Source organism: Amphibalanus amphitrite, unplaced genomic scaffold (genome assembly GCF_019059575.1).
Source record: "Amphibalanus amphitrite isolate SeventyFive unplaced genomic scaffold, NRLGWU_Aamphi_draft 000445F_arrow, whole genome shotgun sequence".
Classification (NCBI taxonomy): Eukaryota; Metazoa; Arthropoda; class Thecostraca; order Balanomorpha; family Balanidae; genus Amphibalanus; species Amphibalanus amphitrite.
In genome coordinates, this window is record NW_024881939.1 from 306,816 (window position 1) to 328,078 (window position 21,263).

At 48.2% G+C, this 21,263-nt stretch overlaps 1 protein-coding gene across 1 annotated transcript in view; it reads left to right on the forward strand.

The window, feature by feature from the left end:
* Positions 1-21,263, forward strand: part of LOC122391581 (metabotropic glutamate receptor 2-like) — a 69,957-nt gene that overhangs the window by 8,651 nt on the left and 40,043 nt on the right. The window contains exons 2-4 of the mRNA XM_043385641.1: positions 1,302-1,734; positions 17,296-17,418; positions 19,683-19,862. Of these exons, the coding sequence (XP_043241576.1) occupies positions 1,345-1,734; positions 17,296-17,418; positions 19,683-19,862 (693 nt within the window). The 5' untranslated portion in view covers positions 1,302-1,344. The remainder of the gene's footprint in view (positions 1-1,301; positions 1,735-17,295; positions 17,419-19,682; positions 19,863-21,263) is intronic.

Here is a 21,263-nt window from a genome sequence, read left to right on the forward strand (position 1 = left end):
TTTTGATCTAAAGTGGAGTAAAGTGAGGACATGACGTATTTATTGTCAGCTCCAAGTTTACAGCGAATCCCGGTCCGCCCTGTCACCAGCTCAAAGTATACGAGAGCGTTGCTTTAAATGAGCGCCTCGTGGATCCTACATAAATAAACAATTTTGTCTTATCTCGATCGCTAATATTATGCGTAAAATAAATTATTACCTCAGAAATGCATCGGTTGACCATCCACTCGTTTGCTGGAGGGCCGAACAAACAACGAGCTTTGTTCGCTGCAGAGTGTCAGTGCGTAACTGCCTTTCATCCCTTTCCGGTATACTCAGTTAACCGGGTGAGGCACGCGAGTCGGGGCCAATTTTGTCCGCGCTTCATCACTGCGGCTGCATGTGTAGACCACTCGGCCTGATGGCCCGGCCTCCAGGCGAGCTTCACTGGCACTTAGGCTGTGCCGCCGTACACTAGGCCGTTGCGATCCGCCTGCCCAGTATCCGGGGCTATATCGAGTGACACGACGCCGTACTCCGGCGCAGCATCACTGGATCAGGATGGCAGCGGGGTGTCGTATGACGGCCGCGTCTGCTGATAAGGGAGGAGAGAGAGAGAGAGAGAGAGAGAGAGAGAGAGAGAGAGAGAGAGAGAGAGAGAGAGAGAGAGAGAGAGAGAGAGAGAGAGAGAGAGAGGGGGGGGGGGGGAGATTGGGAAACAAAAGGAAGGTTGTAGTGATTGGCCTAATGTCAGAAGTGAACGTGAGTTTCTCAGTTAAAACTTCGTTTAATTTTAGGTTGATAGAATTTGTGCTTGCTATTACATAGCATCCATCTTTTGTCCGTTTGTATAGCTAAGCACAACAGAAGAGATGTGATGCTGAGTAGAGTTGCAAAATTTCCCTACCGCACTACCGGCATGCCGGTAATTTTTCACTACCGCGGGTTTTTTTCGTGGTATCTGGCATGTCTTGCCGGTAGCATGCCGGTATTTTTGATTTTGCACAAAAAATTATCAGCATATGATTCAAACTTTGGACACTAAGGGCTATTGAATTGTAATAAGTTGGACAATGGGTGGCTGTTGGGTGGGGCGGTTACTGAAATTGCCAAAATGTGGCATCTCATGTAGGGGTAAGCCAGAATCAAGAATGCAGGTTTTTTAGTATGCCGGTAATTTGGCGTTTTTTTTTTGCTTGGGGCGTGGTAGCATGCCGGTATCCCAGAAAATGTTTGTGGGGCGGGGCGGTGCCGGTAGCAGCCCATTGGGAAAACTTTGCAACTCTAATGCTGAGTCCGTCTGTGCTGCGCTGCCGTTTCAGCTGGAATGTTCTGAGGGAGCGGCTCGCTGACCGGTGAGTCGGTATGCTCCTGTCCGTGCTGGCCGCTCGGCGCCGGCCACCGCTGGCCGTGCCGCTGGTCCTGCTGGTGGCCCTGCTGCCCGGCCCCGCTCTACCGTCCCCGCCCGACAGCGCCGAACCCCGAGTCGTCCGGCTGGAGGGCGACCTCATGTTCGGCGGCCTGTTCCCGATGCACGAGCACATCAGTCGCGGCGACCAGGCGCACTGCGGTAAAATCAAACAGGAGAAGGGCATCCAGCGTCTGGAGGCGATGCTCTGGGCGGTGGACGAGATCAACCGCGACCCGCGCCTGCTGCCAGGGATCCGGATCGGGGTGCGGATCCTGGACACGTGCAGCAGCGGCACGTACGCCCTGGAGCAGTCGATGGAGTTCGTCAGGAGCAACATGAACCAGGTGAGCGCCAAAGGGGTCCCGAGGATGGATAGCTTGGGACGGACGGGGAACTGATGGGAGCGAGTGGGGATGCTTGCTGTTGTTCTGAGATAAGAACACAACCTCAAAATGGAAGTTGCTATGACTGATTTTTATTTCACCATTAAATAAATAAATCGGCTAGACTTAACAATGCAAAAATATTCACGTCACAAGTAAAACAGACTTTTCCTATTAAATTATTTATCTATGTAATTAAAGCTGAAGTTCATTTCCGCACTAGACATCAGTACCAGCGACGGATCGCTAATGGCCTGTCTGATATCAGCTGCATAAAACATACACGTGTGTATTTATATGCCGACCTCTGGCGTAGTTCCCGTCAGCACGCGGCGGATAACTGGGCGCCAGTACCGGCGGTCCATCCCAATAACAGCGCACTCGGGCCTGTGTGACGCCGACTGATGCTAATCAAGCGCATTATATCTGATGTAATAGAGACCTGCCGCATATATGAGGTCATGCGCATACTCAGCCGGCGATGCCGTCCAATAACCATTTATCTTGCGCAGTGCATATCAGGATCATTACTTCGACGTAATTGCGAAAAAGGGTCAAGGTCCAGAAAAAACACATCACTATGGAAACCTGATTGCTCTGTCCAGAAATAGCTGAGCACGTGGCGCATTAACCAATAGAAAATCATCTCAGGTCTCGTCTCATCGACCGTCGGCGGGACCAGCGAGACGGTCCGGTCCGGTCCGGCCAGGGCAGCGCTCGGTTAGTCTGGAGACCGGTCCATCGGTCCGGTCCAGACTACCGGTGAGTCGGTCCGGTCCGGTCCGGTTCGTCGGTCCGGTCCGGGAACCCGTCGCGTCGCGTCCGACGATCGGTCCGGGTCGGTGCCGACTCGGCGACGGCTCCGGACGCGGCCTGGTTCGGTACGTGACCGGACTGGAGGGGCCTGGGTGGCCGCCGCCGCTGCCGCCTCTGCCGTGGATAAACCGCCCCGGCGCCGCCCCAGGGGAGCTCCGGCCGGCAAACAGAGGCGCGCTGCCGCCGGAGCAGCCACTCCGCCGAGCGGGCGGGCTGAGCGGGCGGCGGGTCGAGGGAGTTTAGGATGAATCGGTTCCACCGGGCCCCGTCAGCGTATAGACGGCCAGTGAACCGCTTCGCACGGATCAATGGGAAACTAGCTGCTAAAACAGCGGGACAGGGGGACAGAGCCTTATACATCCATGCATTGTAGATGACTCCATGTGGAAACTGAACCAAATAGAGGAGCCGGACACATATAGCACTGAGCCATATATAGGGCAGGTGCCACAGAGCGCACGCGTATTGCCAAAGCTAGGAACCGGGACTCGGGAGCGAGTTCGACATGTCGACTCTGCAGCCGACACCGGCAGAGTTCTTCCCGTGAGTTCCGCCCAGAGCGAAAATAGTCCTTTGATCTGACTGATCCAATTCGACTCTCTAAAGCTCGGCCTTCTGTTTTAGTTTGAGTACCGTATTGCAACGACCCTGCAGGGCCTAGCTCATTTCATGTGTGTAACTCCTCCAGGCGCGTTCGACCACTTGCAGGCGGCAAACGATTTATGATTAATGCAATGTTTATTTTAGCCCATCGCGTCGCCGGGACTGCGGTCCCCTTCCGCTTCAGTTTTTCATGAAAATATTGTTTCGGCGCGCCCCGGCCGCGGCGCTGTTTGGCTGGCCGAGCCACGTTTGCATACATTACGCGAACGAATCTGTTAGAAACTCCTGCGCAGGCCCGTGCAAAGTTAAATAGACGGAACTAACTTCGCGTAAAACAAGAGGTTTGTTTTCAATAAAACACTGCAAGCTAGAACACTGCATTTAAATGGGTATGTGGACAAATTGCATGATGGCCCAGGGGATTCACGGTTAGGCCACACGACTAGACGTAGATATGTGCATGCATATATGTATATGTATATGACATGTATAATGTATATGTATATGTGTAGGCATATGCATACCTATGCATATTCTAGTTTTGCTTGGAATGTTTCGAGCTTTTAAGTGTTTGTTGGATATAACTCATTGTTTGCTTATAACTAATTGTTTGTTATGCACAAAACACTCATACACTAAAAGCCAACAAACAGCGAGGGAACTGCAACGGGAAATAACGAATGCTTAGATACTACAAAAGTAAAACACAAATATCTGCTATGAGCATGCATACGCTGATGTAGGATCATCTACGCTCTACCATATTTATAACGACACTCATTAATATTGTACCATCTCGAGTGCCTTGCTATCGCAGCCGCACCCTTCTGCCAGGCTCGCCCGCTCGAGGGCTGGGCAATTTCCCCGGAGGTCTTTACGAACGGCTGGGAATCGGAAAGAGCCCCTTGATCACCCAGTTCATTTTGGTCGGCACAGGCCCGTAAGTGATGCGCTATTTACAAGGCGAGCGGATTATTTGCAGATCGTTGAGCGATGAACTCATCAGTCGGACGCCCAGAGGTGAACGGCTCCCCGCCAGCTTTGGGGTGCCGCCGCAGCTCGGAGCAGAGCCGCGAACAGATACCAGCCGACATTGTACTCGCCAGCTTCGTATTGCTGGCGTAAATGTTACGGCGACGTTTATTTGTGTGTTCATGGGGGCAATAACCGCCCACGTTCCCACGGCTGCTCGTCAGCTGCCGGCTCGGACACAGACACGACAGCCTCGACTGCCGCACATTTCGCGGGCGGCTTGGACATGCCTTGCTCTGAGAGGTGCTCACGGCAGCCCGCCTGCCATCTTCCCGCACTGCCTGGCGCTCCGCCCTCCTCGTGTTACCGTTGGCGGCGCTTATTACCTTTCGGCCACGAGCCGAGCGAAAATAAAACATAGAGTAAAACAGAGCTGCCGCTCTTCCCCGCAGCTGCCCACCTGGAGCGCTTTGCTGTTCCAATGGGGAACGACTGGAACTGCTGGAACGCCGTTCCACACTCCCATCCGAGAAGGCGCGGAACGCGGCCGCTGTGTAGCTTTGTCCCACAAGACTCTCGCGCTCATTTTGCTCTTGCGCTTTGCCATTGCGCTTACTTACTATGATAGAATGTTTCATCATGTTAATTGTTCTTCCGTTAAATGGAATCTGCTTTAATATTTAAGGGCATCATATCACTTCATAAAGCTTTATAATCGTGCCATTCTGGTACCGCTGGTTACGATAAACTTGAGAGCTGCGATGACGAATCCATACGAATCTCAACAATTTCCTACTAAGAAAGGGCTTGCTTACCTTCTAGGTACACGCTTCAGTTGTTTAATCCCAAATTAGTCAGTAATAAGATGGGTAGTGGTACCCTGGATAACTTTGGTATTATTTGATTTTATAACCGGAGACGAAATTGTGCAGTTACATCGAGCGCTAGGGGTGACGAATTGGTGAAATTTCATGGAAAGACCGAACGTAAATTTCAAACGACTATCTTATCCCTTGCGGTGTTATTTATATGGGCCACAAACGTCACTTTGGTGTGTCACATAACGGCTCGGTTTGCAGTCCATCGCCCAGACATCCATCGCAGCTGCAATGACAGTTTACTGCGTCGAACGCTCTACGTGGCCAATTTGGGTCAGGTTGGATGCCTACGATATCGGACTCACCTGTTCAACGTAATCTACATCAATTCGCATCAATTTTGAAGCCTATCAAATCAAATGGGTACCCTTGAACTGGCTTGATTAAATAGTGCCGTTAGACCGGCAGTCGGTGAGTTCATGTGCTAGATGGCACCGTTTTCTTACCTGCGCGGGCGGCTTCTGTAAATAACCGACACCAGACCGACTCCTTGAATGGACGACAGGGCGGCTCCGTAGCGTGGACCAATTCCTATGTAAGTAAAAGTACATAAGTACCAATACTTTCCGAGCACTTTGGTAGGCATGGGGCTCTGCCGCAGCTGGATAATTGGGGAGGAGCAAAAGCCGATCAATTTCTTTTTCCAAACAGTGCCCATTGCTACAAAATGAGAGAAAGTATTTTAGAGGATGGATCCTTTAGTCTCTTGATGAGGTATACGGTATTACCTAGCAAACTATTTGTGTAATACAGTACGATGTAACAGACCACCAAAGTCCCAGTCGGCTACCTACATATAGCGTATGCATTTGCATATAATGTACATATCGTACATTTTTGCGTTTATATGCGTACATAACGCGCATTATACTGTATAGCGTAATTTAGGACGGCTTCGCTGGCTGAAATAAGGACAATGGGTTCTCAAGAGTTGCGTCATGTCTCTGCAGGGCGACATGTTTGACGCCAAAACTGCACATAGTATTTGTCTTTGATTCGTCATTGGAAAACAGCAAGCCCTTGTAGGAAGCCTTAATCCCTCCAAGCAGTTTCAAGCAATCTAATAAATCAACTTAACTTATTTGGACGTCATATATTCAAATAACTTAAAACAGAGCAACGCCCAGGAGGTTCATGAGGTGAATTAAGCGATGGTGACATCAGCTCTGCGGCTGGAAAATTCACCGTGGCGCTACCTGTTGTAACAGTCATTTGGCGCTATTATAGGACAGACATTTCCCGACGGAACATTTATTTTCGCCGACAGAAACAAGCAGCTGAGAAGCCCACTTTACATTCAGGTCGGAGATCCCGGAGCACTTCGCGGCCGTTACATGACCAGGAACTCGATTTTGCAGCCGTTTCCGGCGAATATGTCGCAATCAGCTCAACTATTTTTGAGTGTGTGTTGATCCAACAGCACATCATTTTCGCACTAGCCATTTACAAGTTCAGAGCGAAGGTAGAGATGTAGAAAGGCTGTTGGCCGTTGTCTTCAGGATTGCGATTTACCATGAAAGACGGCAATGCTTTGATTTTCGAAAAATATGGGGTAGGCATTCTCGAATTTCAAGGAAACTGAAGGAAGAATAGGCAAAAATATGTTCGGTTATGTGGTGAACGATAAATCGGCACCGGCTATTGGCTGGCTGCCGATATCGCTAATACTTTTTAATCAGTATTTTCATTGCGGTAGTTCATACCTCTGGACAGGCTGCAGATCGTAAGCAATGATTAAAGCCTTAATCACCCTGCTTACACTTCATCCTACTTTGACTTGAGATCATCTACTGGTCACTAGCAACCCAACCCGTGCGACCTGACCACAGCGATTTCTCGGCCGTGCGAGTACTGCAGTTACCAGTGGCGCGGGAACTTCTTCCAGACTGGGGGGGCTGAACCATAATAGAAATCAACCTAGGGTACCCCCAAATCTAGTTTTCTCACCGGTTTTAGGCCACTTATTTTTCAGACCTTGGCCTTTTCAACAACAAAAAAAAAAACGAAAATATTTTCAAAAAGTGAGGTATTCCGTCTCAGCTGAGTGAAGAAACTACCGTTTTGGCAACCTGGAGTAAAGGTTTTAACCCTCGCGGGCCCGGGGGGGGCGTTTTTCGCCCCCCCTGGCGAATATTTGCGATAGCTCCCGAACGCTTAGGGATAGGAAAGCGAAACTTTCAGTACCTTTTTTCCCATCAATTTGACATCTTCTGAAGTAAAAAATTTGGACCTAGCCCCCTTGATGACGTCACAAGGTCCATTTTTCTAGACCCCTGCACGGCAAACTTCGGCGTCACAGACGCAAACTTCAAACAGCTGCTAAAAATAGAGTTTTAGAGATAAAGACAAATTACGAGCACGGTTGTGTAACGTTTGACCTAGAGAAAAATAGAAAAATAGTTTTGGTGACCTGAGGTCAGAGGTCAGGTCAACGACTCCGAAATGTGGTTTTAGTTTTTCGCAAATAACTTCGACAAAAATGGTCCTAGAGCTACGGCAGTGGTACCATCGCATTCGCCTGTCAAGCCGCGTCGAATGATATATATTTTGTTCGGAAAAGGTCAAATTTTATGTTGACCTCACGTGACCTCGAATGACCTCTGGGTGACCTTGACACATGAAAGGTCGTTTATGATGGATTTGTATCCGCTGATCACGAATCTGGCATCTATTTTCCTCTCAGCCTTCATTTAGAGCTTCCGGATGGCAAAATTGTCTTGTTTATTATAACTAACTTGAATTAGTGAAATAGCCTCTAGCAGGGATACTCTTCTGTAACCTTGACCTTTGAGCAGCCTTGTATCGTAAGATGAACCACACATAGGGAACTGATAAGCCTCAGAACATTTCAAAACATCTTGGAAGTTAGCACGCAAGATGTGCGAAAAAGTGCCAAGTTTGAGGTCAATTTTGAGCGTGACCTTGACCTTGATCTTTGATTTTGAGCACAGTTTCAGAATCCTCAGATTCTCTTCTTTCGTTTGACACCCAATTTTGCCGGTTTGATGCAGCCTGCCGTCCTCTAGAAGGCTTACTTTGAGATCACTACACATGTGCCGGTTTTTGCCTTTGACCTTGACCTCTGACCTTGAAAATTGACCTGAGGTCAAAAATTTTAGGTGCTTTAGAATCGTCTCCTAAGGACCTTTCGTTTGGTATCGCTTTTGTTTCCGTAGCTCCCTTATTTACGGAGTTAGACAGGGGGGGGGGGGCGAAAAACGCCCCCCCCGGGCTGCGGTGGTTGGGATTACCCCCCGGGCCCGGCCGGGTTAATCTGCCAAATGAGTTGCCGAGCCAGTGAAATAGGTGGATTTTTCACTTACATGCTTTCTTCCTTTGTGACCCACAACCCCTAATTTGGGGAGGACAAGCTGCCCGACGGTTCCTGGCCTCATGAAACGTTGTGGGGCACCGCCCCCACGGCCGCAGAGTTGTGGGGGCAAGCTTCCCCCACTGCCCCCTCCCCCGGTTCCCACGCCTATGTATGAATCTATGAAATTATGTTGGTAGATTTCCGATTTCGATTCCTCCAGCTGGGGGGGCTCAAATACATTACGAGCCCCCCCAGCCGAAAAGCTGGGGGGGCTCAGCCCCCCCTAGCCCCCCCGGTTCCCGCGCCACTGGCAGTTACGTGTTTACTTTTTATGGTCTCGATAGCCTGTGGCCGCGGAAACCATGCACACATTTTTAATCTCTCTCATAACAATTTGACTGCAGCATCAGGCGTGGAGTTCAGCCGTCAAACCTTTTCAGCCATCAGAGGGAAGTGAAGTGCTCTGTTAGTACTGGATGGAAATTGCGTCATTTAAAATTTAATGGTGTAGTTTGAGTATTTGTTTTGGAACAATGATGTAATGAGCTGATTCTTTTGCAACGTCCGTTGAGAATTAGGCCACTTCTTTTTTGCAACGGCTCTCTCCTCTCCCCCTCTCTCTCTCTCTCTCTCTCTCTCTCTCTCTCTCTCTCTCTCTCTCTCTCTCTCTCTCTCTCTCTTCCTCTATTTTATCTCTCTCCCTCCACACTCTCTCCCTCATCTCTCTCTCTCTCTCTCTCTCTCTCTCTCTCTCTCTCTCTCTCTCTCTCTCTCTCTCTCTCTCTCTCTCTCTCTCTCTCTCTCTCTCTCTCTCTCTCTCTCTCTCTCTCTCTCTCTCTCTGACACACCCACACACTCTCACTCTCGGCTTCCTCAGTATAACATTATGTTATTTTGAAAATGTCCGACGGGAATATTTTAATATGACTGTTGGCAAGTGTTCATATCAAGCAATGCTAGTATGTGCATTATACCATGCCTAATGCCTAAGCAATTAAAATTCCTCTTATATGTTAAAATACATAACTTCGTCTTTGAATGGATTTCACATACGTTTTGTGTATGATGTCTATCGCCAACCAGGACAACATTATGCCATACTTAAGAGCTCAAGTGGCTATCAACGGCTTGTTTATCAATAAATCATTCAGCAGGTCACTACCTTCCCCAGTATGATACATGCAGTTAAGGTCAGACGGGTCACAGGGTACATACTACGTCCTCTGTGGGGCACCTAATAATTCATGGGATAATTAAACGACGCCTCATAGAACAATAAAACACGCCTGGCGACCAACATCCAATAGGACCTCCATGAATGCCGCTGATGAGTTGCTGCTCGGAGCCGCGCACCGTCTGGCTGCCGGCCGGCCTGCTCCCCAGTGCTCCATCCAAGTCGCCAATAGTATTTATTGTTTGGGACATCCCAGGGGTGATTGGGCCGGGCCGGATCCATTAGGCGGCCGGGATGACCGACCCTCGTCCAGAGCCGGCCGGCCCGTCGGGACGCGGCGCGTCCAATGGCGGCGCCGTCCGAATGGTATGTATGCTACGCTCCTCGTCATTCATTGTCCGGGCCGCCCTTGGCCTTTTGATGGTTTCTTTGGTTATGACAGATAGCTGCACAGAACTGCCCTCCTAATAATGCGGCAGGCTAAGGTCGAGCGACATTCATACGGGTATTCAATACCATTATGGTGAAGTTAAGTAAATATGGTAGCGATGCTCATGAGTAAGCTATTTGAAATAAATGTTTTAGAGATGACTACCATATTTATTTAACCCGGAGGCCGCTGGGCCTCCGCGCCACCCGCCGGCCGCTGGGGGGGGGGGGCATATAGTTGCCCCCCCTTTACTTCTGCGACGATATCGTCGCAACGCGAAGAGATAGAGAAGCGAAACTTTGCACACATCTTTCTGAATACCTAGCCGAGGTTGTGTCTAAATTTGATGTTGATCCCATTTGAAATGACGTCACAGTGACGTCATAAGTGAAATTATAGATTTGCGACTCTCATATTCCTCACGATACATCAGATATATGGGACCGAATATAAAGGGTCGATTATTGGTCAGAAACTAGAAGGAAGTGTAGTTAGATGTTTTAGGATGACATCAGGTGCTGTCTAGCTCATTTACAGTTGAGTTTCATGCTCAGCGTCATCAGAAACGGCCCATATCGGCAAACGACAAAAATTTATGACGTCACTGTGACGTCATCTTAGGTGCTACAACCACCAAACTTTCCTCAAACATTGGCTAGGTATTCATTTGAAGCTATGCCAAGTTTCACCTTCGTAGCTCATCAGGTTTCGGAGATATTTCACAAAACGTAAAGGGGGGGGCAACTTTATGCCCCCCCCCAGTGGCTCGTGGGTTAAGTTCACCATAATCTTAATCATGCTCAGTTACAGCATTCAATTCCTTAAAATATTCAATACCACCCTCAGTGAGTTTGTTTTATTAATCTGTCTTATTATTGGTAAAATTTGCAAATACTATCGGTAAATCGTTTTCCTTAAAAAATTGAAAGCCGCACATCATTGCAACGAAGTGCATTTTTTTCTTTTTTAGAATATGATCAGTGATCACACTTCAACGCAGTGAAGACGAACTTACTTCCACAAATAAATCCACTTTGCTTTTTAGTTAAAACGTTGTGCACTCGCTGAGAGAAATTCCAGTGCTTTCATGACCAAAAGAAGTTGTAAACAGTTATCATCTATAACAACTAGAACTCATGAAACGGCTCAGCCGACCGCCGTAAGTATACGTGCGTCAATTGTGATGACAACTCAACTTCTGCTAGTCGTCTACGCCTTTGTCGTTTTTTTTTTTATCTGCCGGCCATCTGTTTGCCTTTTGATCTACGTTGTGACGTGGTTGTGACCTTGCTCCTCTACTCTCTAGCGACCATTCGTCGTGTGCGCCGTCTGTCGCGAGTGAGCCATCTCTCGTCTCGCCTTCGTTGACCCTCTCTGCGACCTCCACCGGCGCGCCCCGCGTCCCACCGGCCCTTCGATCAAGCGCCGGCCCGTCTGTTCGGCGGTCTGATCTCTGACAGAGCTCCACAGACGGACGTCGGATCGGGGGGTCTCCGTCATCGAGCCGCGATGCGCCGCCGGCTCGCGGTTGTTTTTCTTGCGGCGTCCGTCCATTGTTGCAGCGCGGCGGGCCTCTCGTGCCCACTTCCCGGCCACTAGACGGGCGCGTGACGGGTGCCGACGGCCCGCGGCCGGGCCGGACACACACGAGATTGACGCTATCGGCCCGCCTCTGCGGCCGAACCGCCGCAGAGAAGCCAGATAAAACCGCCCTCCGCTCCGAAAGTAAACGCTCGTCTTTTGCGGAAGTGATGATTGTGAAAAGCTTCGAGAATATCTGACATAAAAGGAAATAGATCAATCTCAAATTGATATAACCTTAGTAAATTCTTAGTAAAAGTTCGTATCGTGAAGAAACAATGTGAATGTCATGGTTGGAAGTCAACACTATGAATAAACAACTTACGAAAGAGAAAAGTGTGTGACAAGTCTACTGGTCTTTCAGTTCATCGGTGCTGAAGTTCCAGCGTGCCATTTCGTATGCTAACCATATTGGAAATAATGTGAATGACAGAAATCGCCGAGTCTATTTCTGTTGTCTCATGTATTATTCAAATCATGTTTCAGTGATTGAGAGAAACTGAATTCGCCGCTTTAAGGAGCTTAATTTTATCTTTCATCGCTTACTACAATGTGAAGCAGTCGTCCTAACTTTTAAATTGGTTTTGAAAGTTACCTGAATTCCTTACAACTGAAGTATGTAGTTAGACACATGTGCGCTTTCCCCACCTCGCATTCTATCGTAAATGAAGAGCAAAGATTATTGCGCCATTTTTGTATGCGCTATGTTATCAATAGCTATCATTCAGGTACTCATTTAACCCGCGCGGGGCTGGGGTCTCCAGCCGAACGCGCGGGGCTGGGGGGGGGTAAATTTTACCCCCCCTGTTATCTCCCGAACTAATGGTCCGATTTGGAAAATTCAAACGCCAATCGAAAGCTCTCATCACGAACTACTAAAAACATGTACTTAATTTAACGTTTGAGGTCAAAGTCAAGGTCAGGTCAAGGGTACAAATTGCAAGTTTCTACAGTATCGGCCTTGCACCGTAGTTGCCGAAGAATGGAGTCATGGACTGAGACTGATCGCCCAAAACGTGTTCTTAGGCTACCAAGACAATATTCGTTGCATACAATATCATTCAGAGGTCAAGGTCAAGGTCAGGTCAGGTCAGGTCAGGTCACCAAAAAACAAAATATAGAAAAGGGCATGTGCGACACATGTTTTATGGGTCATTTTACTCATAGAATTCAATAGGCACACTCAATAAGTGATATGGACCACCTCTGGATGAATTTAAGGTCGAGGTCAGGTCAAGGTCAGGTCAAGTGAGGTCAAATTTCGAAGTTGGTTGTTAAGGCCTAAAAAGGTGTCTATCTGATGCAGTTTTTCACGGCGAATCGAATGGTGCTATTTTTGTTTCCGTACGAGGTCTAGAACTTCCAAAAAAGTCGTTTTTCAAAAAATTTGTGTGTCGTGACGTCATAAAATTTTGAATAACTTCCACATTTTTGAACCGATTCTTCTAAAATTTGGTATGTAGGTGCACATAGACCACTTCTCTGACATATATTCCGGTTTTTTCGATAGACTCAAAATTTTGGATTTTATGATGATTCTCCCAAAAAAGTCAGTTTTTTGAAAAAATTTAGGCCGAAATCCAAAATTTTCAAAAAACCGAGATAGCCATTTGATAGACAAAGTAAAATTACGTATAACCTTTTTTGTTACGTCTTAATTCCTTTAAAAATGAAGATGTTAGCGGCGTTTGAACTTTTGCCGTTTTTGAGGCGAAAATGGCGAACATGACGTCACTAAAACGTCAATTTCTCAAAAATTTTCCGACGGATTTCGCTCAAATTTTCAGGGAACGTGTCAAATTGATGTAAGAAAAGGTACTGAAAGTTTGGCGGCGCTGCGCGCCGCCGTTTTTAAGATATCGCAAAAATTCGCGAGGGGGGGTAAAATTTACCCCCCCCCAGCCCCGCGCGGGTTAATATAAGCTGTAGGTACCTGTCCAATTTAACGTACTGCCAGTCACTCAGTATCCTTTGCTTTTTTATCTGCTCGATAAAGGTAGGTGTCACCTCGACACCTCCAAGACTCGACACCTCCACTCCAACTTTACAGAAACTCAGAAATGAGCCCATTGAATGGCAGAGGAGTCTGAACCGTTGAGCCAAACGACCCCAGACTCATTATATACAGCTAGCGGGAGGCGAAAAATATATGGCAAAAAATAGAATGGAGCGATTTCAATGTAAACTATATGCGTAGGCAGTATTGTCCACAACAACAACAAGAAAAAAGCAGTTCTGTCAGGATCTATACACCGGTGCACCTGCGGAGCACTTAAGGATGCTTTGCAGCCATTTACGAGCTCGTCTGAAACTTAAATGCTCTGGAGCAAACTGGAGGCTCACGATACTGACATTGAATCAGGGCCACATGTGTTAACCCTATTCCTGGCGGGGGGGGGCCTCAGGAGCCCCCCCTGAGGTTTTTTGGTTATATCTCCCAAACGCGTTGAGCTAGGAAGCTCAAATTTTCTGACTTTTCCTAAAAGGCTTCTACGCAACATGTCTGAAAATTTTGAGTTGATCTGACCTCAGGTCAGGTCACCAGAGGCGGTTTGGTGACGCTACCTCAGAAAAGTTTGCAATCACGCCAGAGCTAGAGTTTTTGACCGATCAATTTCTTCTCTTCAGGGTTTAGTTAGGGTACCAGTATGTGCAATTTGTATATCTCGGAATTTTGATATCGGTGACCTAAGGTCAGGTCAATTTCGCGACCTCCCCATTATAAGTCAATGGGGGAAAAATCAACTCCCTGTTTTTACCACTAAAACGGGTCGGAATGGCCCCATATACCATACATGACTTCATGTACGATCAACCTTCACTACCTTGAGGTCTGTTTTGCTGTTGGGCAGCTGTGAGGTCATGTGACGTCATCAAAGGTCACCAAAGGTTTTTGGCCAATAACTCCGTACAGGAACAAGATACAGACGCGTGGATGGTCTCATTGTGTTCAGCTCGTCAAGACGCATCGAATGATATACATGATGACCTCGAGGTCACGTGACCTGAGGTCAACCTTTGACCTTGACCTTTCGAGGTCAACATATATATCATTCGATGCGGATTGACGAGAGGATCACGATGATGCCCTTAGTTTGTTCCTATCTTGACTAATTCGAAAGTTATTCGAGAAAAACTCTCTCCATATCTAGTGCCGCCATTTTGACTTTTTCGACCCCTGTGACGTCATCTTTGACCTGACCTGAAAATGACCTCAGTAAAAATTGTAGATCTTGGCCGTGCGTATCCGATGCCGTTTACCGCTTGTCGCTATCTTGCTTCGTTCTCGAGATCTCAGGGGGGGGCCGAATCGGCCCCCCCCCCGCCAGTTTCTTGTCCCGGCGGAGCCCGCCAGGAATAGGGTTAAGTGAAGTGTATCACTGCATTTGTAGATTGTAGAGAGTAGAGATGGTGTTAGCTGGCTGAATTATTGTTACCGCCAATCAAATTATAAAATGTGAGTGCGGACGCGAATAGGTATAGAATTCCATACGAAAAGCATCTAACATCTGAATCAATGAGCTTTTATAAATTTTAAGTAAGAGATACCTAAGTAGCAGCGTCACAGCGGATTGGTTTTGAGTGATTGTTACATTAATGTGTGCTGCGTTGCCGTTGAACCTACATCATCTCCTGATGAAGCATGCTGACGCTTAACAAACACTATTTGTCACTCAGGTAATTGTACAGGCTATGGTTCGCCAATCTTATTCATTGCTTGTCTGAACCACGGAACAGCCTGTGCCTGTTGAGGATGCACCCTGGCTTCTCGTCTTATATAATAACGAAATATGATAAAGTGCCATCGTGCTGCTCCTAAATACTGTCATTCCTTTTCGCTAGTCTGATCGGGTTTTCTGTTCTCCGAGCGTGGGCGAGTGTGTGGTTGCTCGCGATATGTAAACAGCGTTGCCTGTGAAAACAGTAGTAGCTCAGGATATATAACTACTTACAAAGTCCAGTCGCCGTCCTTGCCGATTGGACGCTGTAAAAGCAGGTAGATGTAGCTGTTCCACTCAAGTAATTAAAGCTGACAGTGACAGCTAAGTGCATATCTCTTTGGCCGTGGCCTTGCGCATTGTGCGCTGCATTCATTATTGGAAATCATTAGTCACCCTACCGAGAAAAGGTAATGGGCAGTTCAGCACCCATATGTATGCAAACATGCTTTATGCTCGCTCTTTTGCATTTAAACGGCGCTTAACATGTAATTTGCGTCGGTACATGGTTTGTTTTTGTTAAACTAGCATCCTGACAAAAAGTGACGTTCGTTTCATTTCTATGTACGCTCATATCCCGTTATACCCCTACCCCGTCCTCCTCCTCTTCCTCCTCTTCCTCCTCCTCCTCTTCCTTCTCTTCCTCCTCCTCATCCTCCTCCTCCTCCTGCTCTCTCTCTCTTCTTGCACGCCACGCGGCGGGCCTCCTAGGGGGCCCGCCGCGGGAGCACGTCGACGGGGGGTTCGGCGCGCTCCACTCCTCGGAGAAACTCCGTGATTTTATTGGCCGGCTCCTGGAAGATTTCACGGAGCGTTGGCGTAAAACCCCAGAGCCGGCCTCGGGTGCGGGAGTATGCGGGACACTCCGTTAGTAGGTGCTCGACGCTATCGGGCTCGGAGCAGGCAGGGCAGCGGTCGTCTTCCGCCAGCCTCGGACCGCTCCGCTGCCAAGGGCGCCAGGGCGGTCGGCGGTCCTCCTCCTCCTCCTCCTCCTCCTCCTCCTCCTCCTCCTCCTCCTCCTCCTCCTCCTCCTCCTCCTCCTCCTCCTCCTACTCCTCCTCCTCCTCCTCCTTTTCCTTCTCCTCCTCTCTCTCCCTCTCTCTCTCTCTCTCTCTCTCTCTCTCTCTCTCTCTCTCTCTCTATCTCTCCTTCTCTCTCTGTCAGTTTTGTTAAAACCTATTTGTTTGAAGCAGTCATTGGTACGAGGCGTCTTGACGCTGATGTACATACTTACATACTTACCACCTCGTAGTACCGTTGCTTGTATTTTATCATAGACATTGGACATCTAACACTTCGAGCAACGTTTAATGACGCTTTCATTTACATCAGTTTCCTTTGTAACGTTTATACGTTTAAGTTTCAGGAGCCCTTCTCTATGGCTTTCCCTGACACGAATACTTCTCTCGGACCATTTCAGTAATGGTGTTGATTATTTATGGTTACTAGCCGACGAGCACAGCATTTTTATGTGGCGTAAAATCGCTTACTAAAAATTCCATGAACATAGGTATAGGCAGTATTTAGTCGGGCAAAACGGTCCGCCAGTATCTAAAGGATGGTCCTGGCAGTAAGACATTTGTAGCCCATCTTAAATGTGAATGTGGGTAAACTGTCAACCTCTTTCTGCTTTAAAGAGCCCCGATTGACATCCATTGATGACTAGTGGCGGCGGAACACCTTCAATGAAAGGGGAGGAGGCACTGCCGACCTTTGGTCCCATTCTTTCTGCATCAAACGCCCATAGGGCTAATGTTAAAATGCCAAAATCAAAGGGGGGCACGGTGCCCCCGCCCCCTCCCCGTTCCGCCGCCTATGTTGACGACGTCCCAAAAACAATTGAAGGGTGCTAGGGGTACAGTGAAGAGAGGATGTTCAGAGCCAATTTTACAACGTGCGACGCACATCCGTCAGTCATCTGAATTAGCCGAAACGGACATGTCACACGAAACGTAGATTGTTTTTGTTTATCTTGCAAGCTTTTCATCATTATCACGGTATGTAGTGACTAAGCCTGTTGTTTCCGTTCGTTTCAGGGATCCGGCGCCGCCTCCGTGTGCGAGACGAACGCGACGCGCCCCAGCCCGGTGTCCGGCGTGATTGGCGCCGCGTTCAGTGACGTCAGCATCAACGTCGCTAAAATTCTGCGCTTATTCAAGGTGAGACGCCTTCCTTACCATAATGCTGTCACCAGAGAGAGCACTCAAAGTTGCTTGGAAGAATTGCAAGAAAGTCAAGCTTATTACGATAGCGCACTGATCACTAATCAGCATAGGTGTAGGAACGTTTTCGAAAGTGGGGGGCCAGGCTCCCAGAGGCACAAAACCTCACCTACCCCCAAAATCTTTTTTCTCCTCGGATTTCGGCCACTTTATTTTCGCAAGCATGCTCAAATTGGTAAAAAAAAAAAAACGTGACAAGAAAAAAATCGACCAAAATCTCAGGGAGACTCCTGTCCAGAAATTAAATCTCATGGACGCGTCCCCCTGGCCTCCGCAGCCGCGTTGGCACCAGGAGCGGATCCAGGAAAACTCCAAGGGGAGGGTCATGAATCGAAGTAGTGCCCCTACCTATACCCAAAATTAAAACCTCATCTGATTTCGGCCACTTAATTTTGGTGGTGCCCTATTTTCATTTTTTATTTATTTGTTTTTGCCCTGGCAGGCCTGTGTTCTCAAATAACGTAGGAATCCTTATCATGAAGCCTGCCAGCCAGTGTGCTGGGGCAAAGTCTTCAGACGGTCGCCGGCTGACCGGATGACGGACGATATGCTCAGTTGACTTGGTTTCCGCGCCGCCCGTGTCGGTCCCGTCAAGGACAGCTGCTTGTGGCAAGAAACGGTGTCGTAGCTTAGTCATGCGAGTCCTTATCCTCCAATGGCAGCTTCGCTTATGTGGCTCGGCATGCCTTATCTGTAAGCAAATACTGCACCGTCGACAGGCAGATACGGTTGGCCACGGTTTTTAAATGGCGTCCGGGACGTTTTCTGGCATAGGGATGACTGATATTTGTGAGCTCTCGTTCATCATATGCATCTTTGTGAGCGACGAGGCAAATTAATAAGTATTTACAGTGAATCAATGCATGAAAGATTAAAGTGCTCTTCAAAACAGAAGACTTGCATCCTTATAAACCCATAAATTTAATGATATTTGAACGGTTATTAACTCTCTTCATAGCCCCTTGAAACTTTATTGTCAGTGGTCAACATGCTGAAACGCCTGCTGAGGTTAACCGTGTTATCTGATTAAACGACAGTTCCTAATTGAGGACTTAATCAACACAGAAAAACTTCATTAGCGGAATAAAGAATGACTGGGCACCACGAAACCATAGCACAGACGTAACTTTACTTCGTCAGGAACTCCGCCGAATGAAAAATCATGGCTCTACTGTACCAAATAACTTTCTTGACTGTATGACACTAATTCCTCAAATTGCAATGATTCATTTCTATTTTCATCGCGCTAACAGTTTCTGAGAAGTGTCTGGGACGGCGGCCGGCTGCCGGCGCCGCTCACTGCTGGACAGTGATTGTTGGCCCACCCTGGGGGTATGTCAGGACACGGTACGGCACCAGAGACCGTAACAGGAGCCGACAGACAGTTCGTCTTCCGAGGCGAGGCTGCTGCTCCCAAACGCCGCCCCGATGGCGCGGTGGCCCGATGGGCGATTCGTTTATTGTAGTTCGAAGCTCGTCGCACGGATGACGAATTAGGTAACGAAATACTAACGACATTGATCGTAAGAGTTCCTAATGCTGTAATATCAAGCTGCAACTATGCGGACTGTACATATAAGGTAACCTTACAATCGAGGTCGGGCTGCCATTGCCGTATCTGATCCCTTCTACCTAATCACCTATATCAACAAACTCTTCCTCCCATATTGCAGTCATAATACCCGGACCATACTGAGCTTGTTTGCTGTGGACATCGCTCAGCGTTGAATCACTGAAGAAGTATCCAGTGCCGCCCCTAACCCAGCGCGACTCAAACCGGATGCCAGTTGGACAGTTTGACGTTGACCAGAGCATTGTGATGCCGGCGATATTTCAGCTGCAGCTCAACGGGAATCAAACATACCACTGACTCTTCCGGGTCCAGGCTCAGTTGCCATGGGATTGCATGATTTAGAATACATGTAAGGTAGGATAGTTGATTACCAAACAATGCCTGATATATGCGCCTCGAAAAAGTAAATCACATTTCAAATGGTGAGTGTGTTTGGCACTGCTTGCAGCTGTGTAATGCACATCTACTTGCTCAATGTGGCATCGGACGATGGCCCCTGGCCACAATAGTGTCCATCAACTAGCGTACGGTCCGAAAATTCAACAAACCACGAGAAGCAAGCTTGACTAATCTGATATATAAATCTCTCCGATCGTCTCTAACACGGCGGGTGCTGCCCCTCTGACAGATCCCGCAGATCAGCTACGCATCCACAAGTACGGAGCTGTCGGACAAGACTCGGTTCGAGTACTTCTCGCGCGTGGTGCCGCCCGATTACCTGCAGGCACAGGCCATGGTGCACGTGGTCCGCGCACTGGGCTGGAAATACGTCAGCACTGTGGCCGTGCAGGGAGACTACGGCGAAAAGGTGAGGATCGGACCGCATAGACTGCGGTGAAAAGGTGAGAATCGGACCCCTCAGTCCTTAACTATACGGTGAAAAGATGAGGATCGGACCACCTCGGCTTTTGTGAAAAGTTGAGATTGAATCCCCGGTGGAATGGTAGAAGCGGCACGTTGATGCCGAAGTTCGCCAATACATCCTCCATATTTACTCCTAAATAACTCCTAAATAACTCCTTAAATACCAAATCACACTGCATACGTGATGCAAGCTGCAACCACGAACTTTCTGGGCGTTTGGCAATGCAACAATTTATTTCTAGCCTCGGGCATCAATCTTGTTTCGTGTGCGGGGCATCACATGCTTAATGAATGGTGGAGTCACGGTGCAAAATTAATGTCAGGAGAAATCTCGTCGCCGAGTTCGGAGAGGGTTAAGGGGATCCACAGCTCGATCAAAGGAGGCAGTGCAGCCAGGCAGGACAGTAGCATCAGAGGCGCTGTAACGTATTTTACGTAATTGAACGCCTCTGTTAACCCTCGCCCGTAAACGGCGATCTGCCACCTTCGCCCATGCAGGGGGGGGGGGTTGGTGCGACCCCCCTTGGCGTTTGAAAACGGAGCGTCGTAGAGCTTAGCGGAAAAGACCAAAGGATTGCTCTTGCCGAGATCTCGCGATTGGTGGTATATTTTTTGGTCCTAGGTCAACATTTGACCTACTTTTGACCGGTCAAAGGTCAAATTTTCGGAAAAAATAGACTTTTTCAACTTTCCGCGGCGATTGCGGCAAAACGGTCGGAGATATCGACTTGAAACCTTCACTATCGTGTTCCTTGATCAATTCTCTATCGTTTGGTATGTATTTCGTTTCCCTAGCTCTAAAAATGGCGGGTTGGGAGCGCCGGAAGTCGGCAAGGTCACAGTCGGCGGCAGAAATTCGAAAAATCAAAATTTAAATTTTTGAAATCTGATTGTATTTTTGGATTTGGGAGGTCCATTTGCTCCCTATAGAAGCTAATATTGCTGCATATTCCCATTGAGGTGACAAGAATTAGCAAAATAGTGGTTCGGGCGCTTTTCAAAAATAGTACCGGACGCTGTTCCTCTTGTGACGTCATAGCTCCGTGACCTGACCTGACCCGGTCAGGTTTCTTATACCATATAATAGCCAATACTTGCCCCAACATGCATGGGAAGTTTCATCACGATCCATCAACCGATGTCCGTACCACCGGCAGGAAACCTCGGGCGTTGGCACTCAGTTTGTGAAAATCCGGCCGGAGGCTCTTCCCTTTGTGACGTCATAACTCCGTGACCTGACATGACCCGGTCAAATTTTTTTTTAATCAAAAGATGCGCAAGGTTTGCCCCATAAGGTACCCAAAATTTGGCGGCGCTGCGCGCCGCCGTTTTTGCACTATTTCCG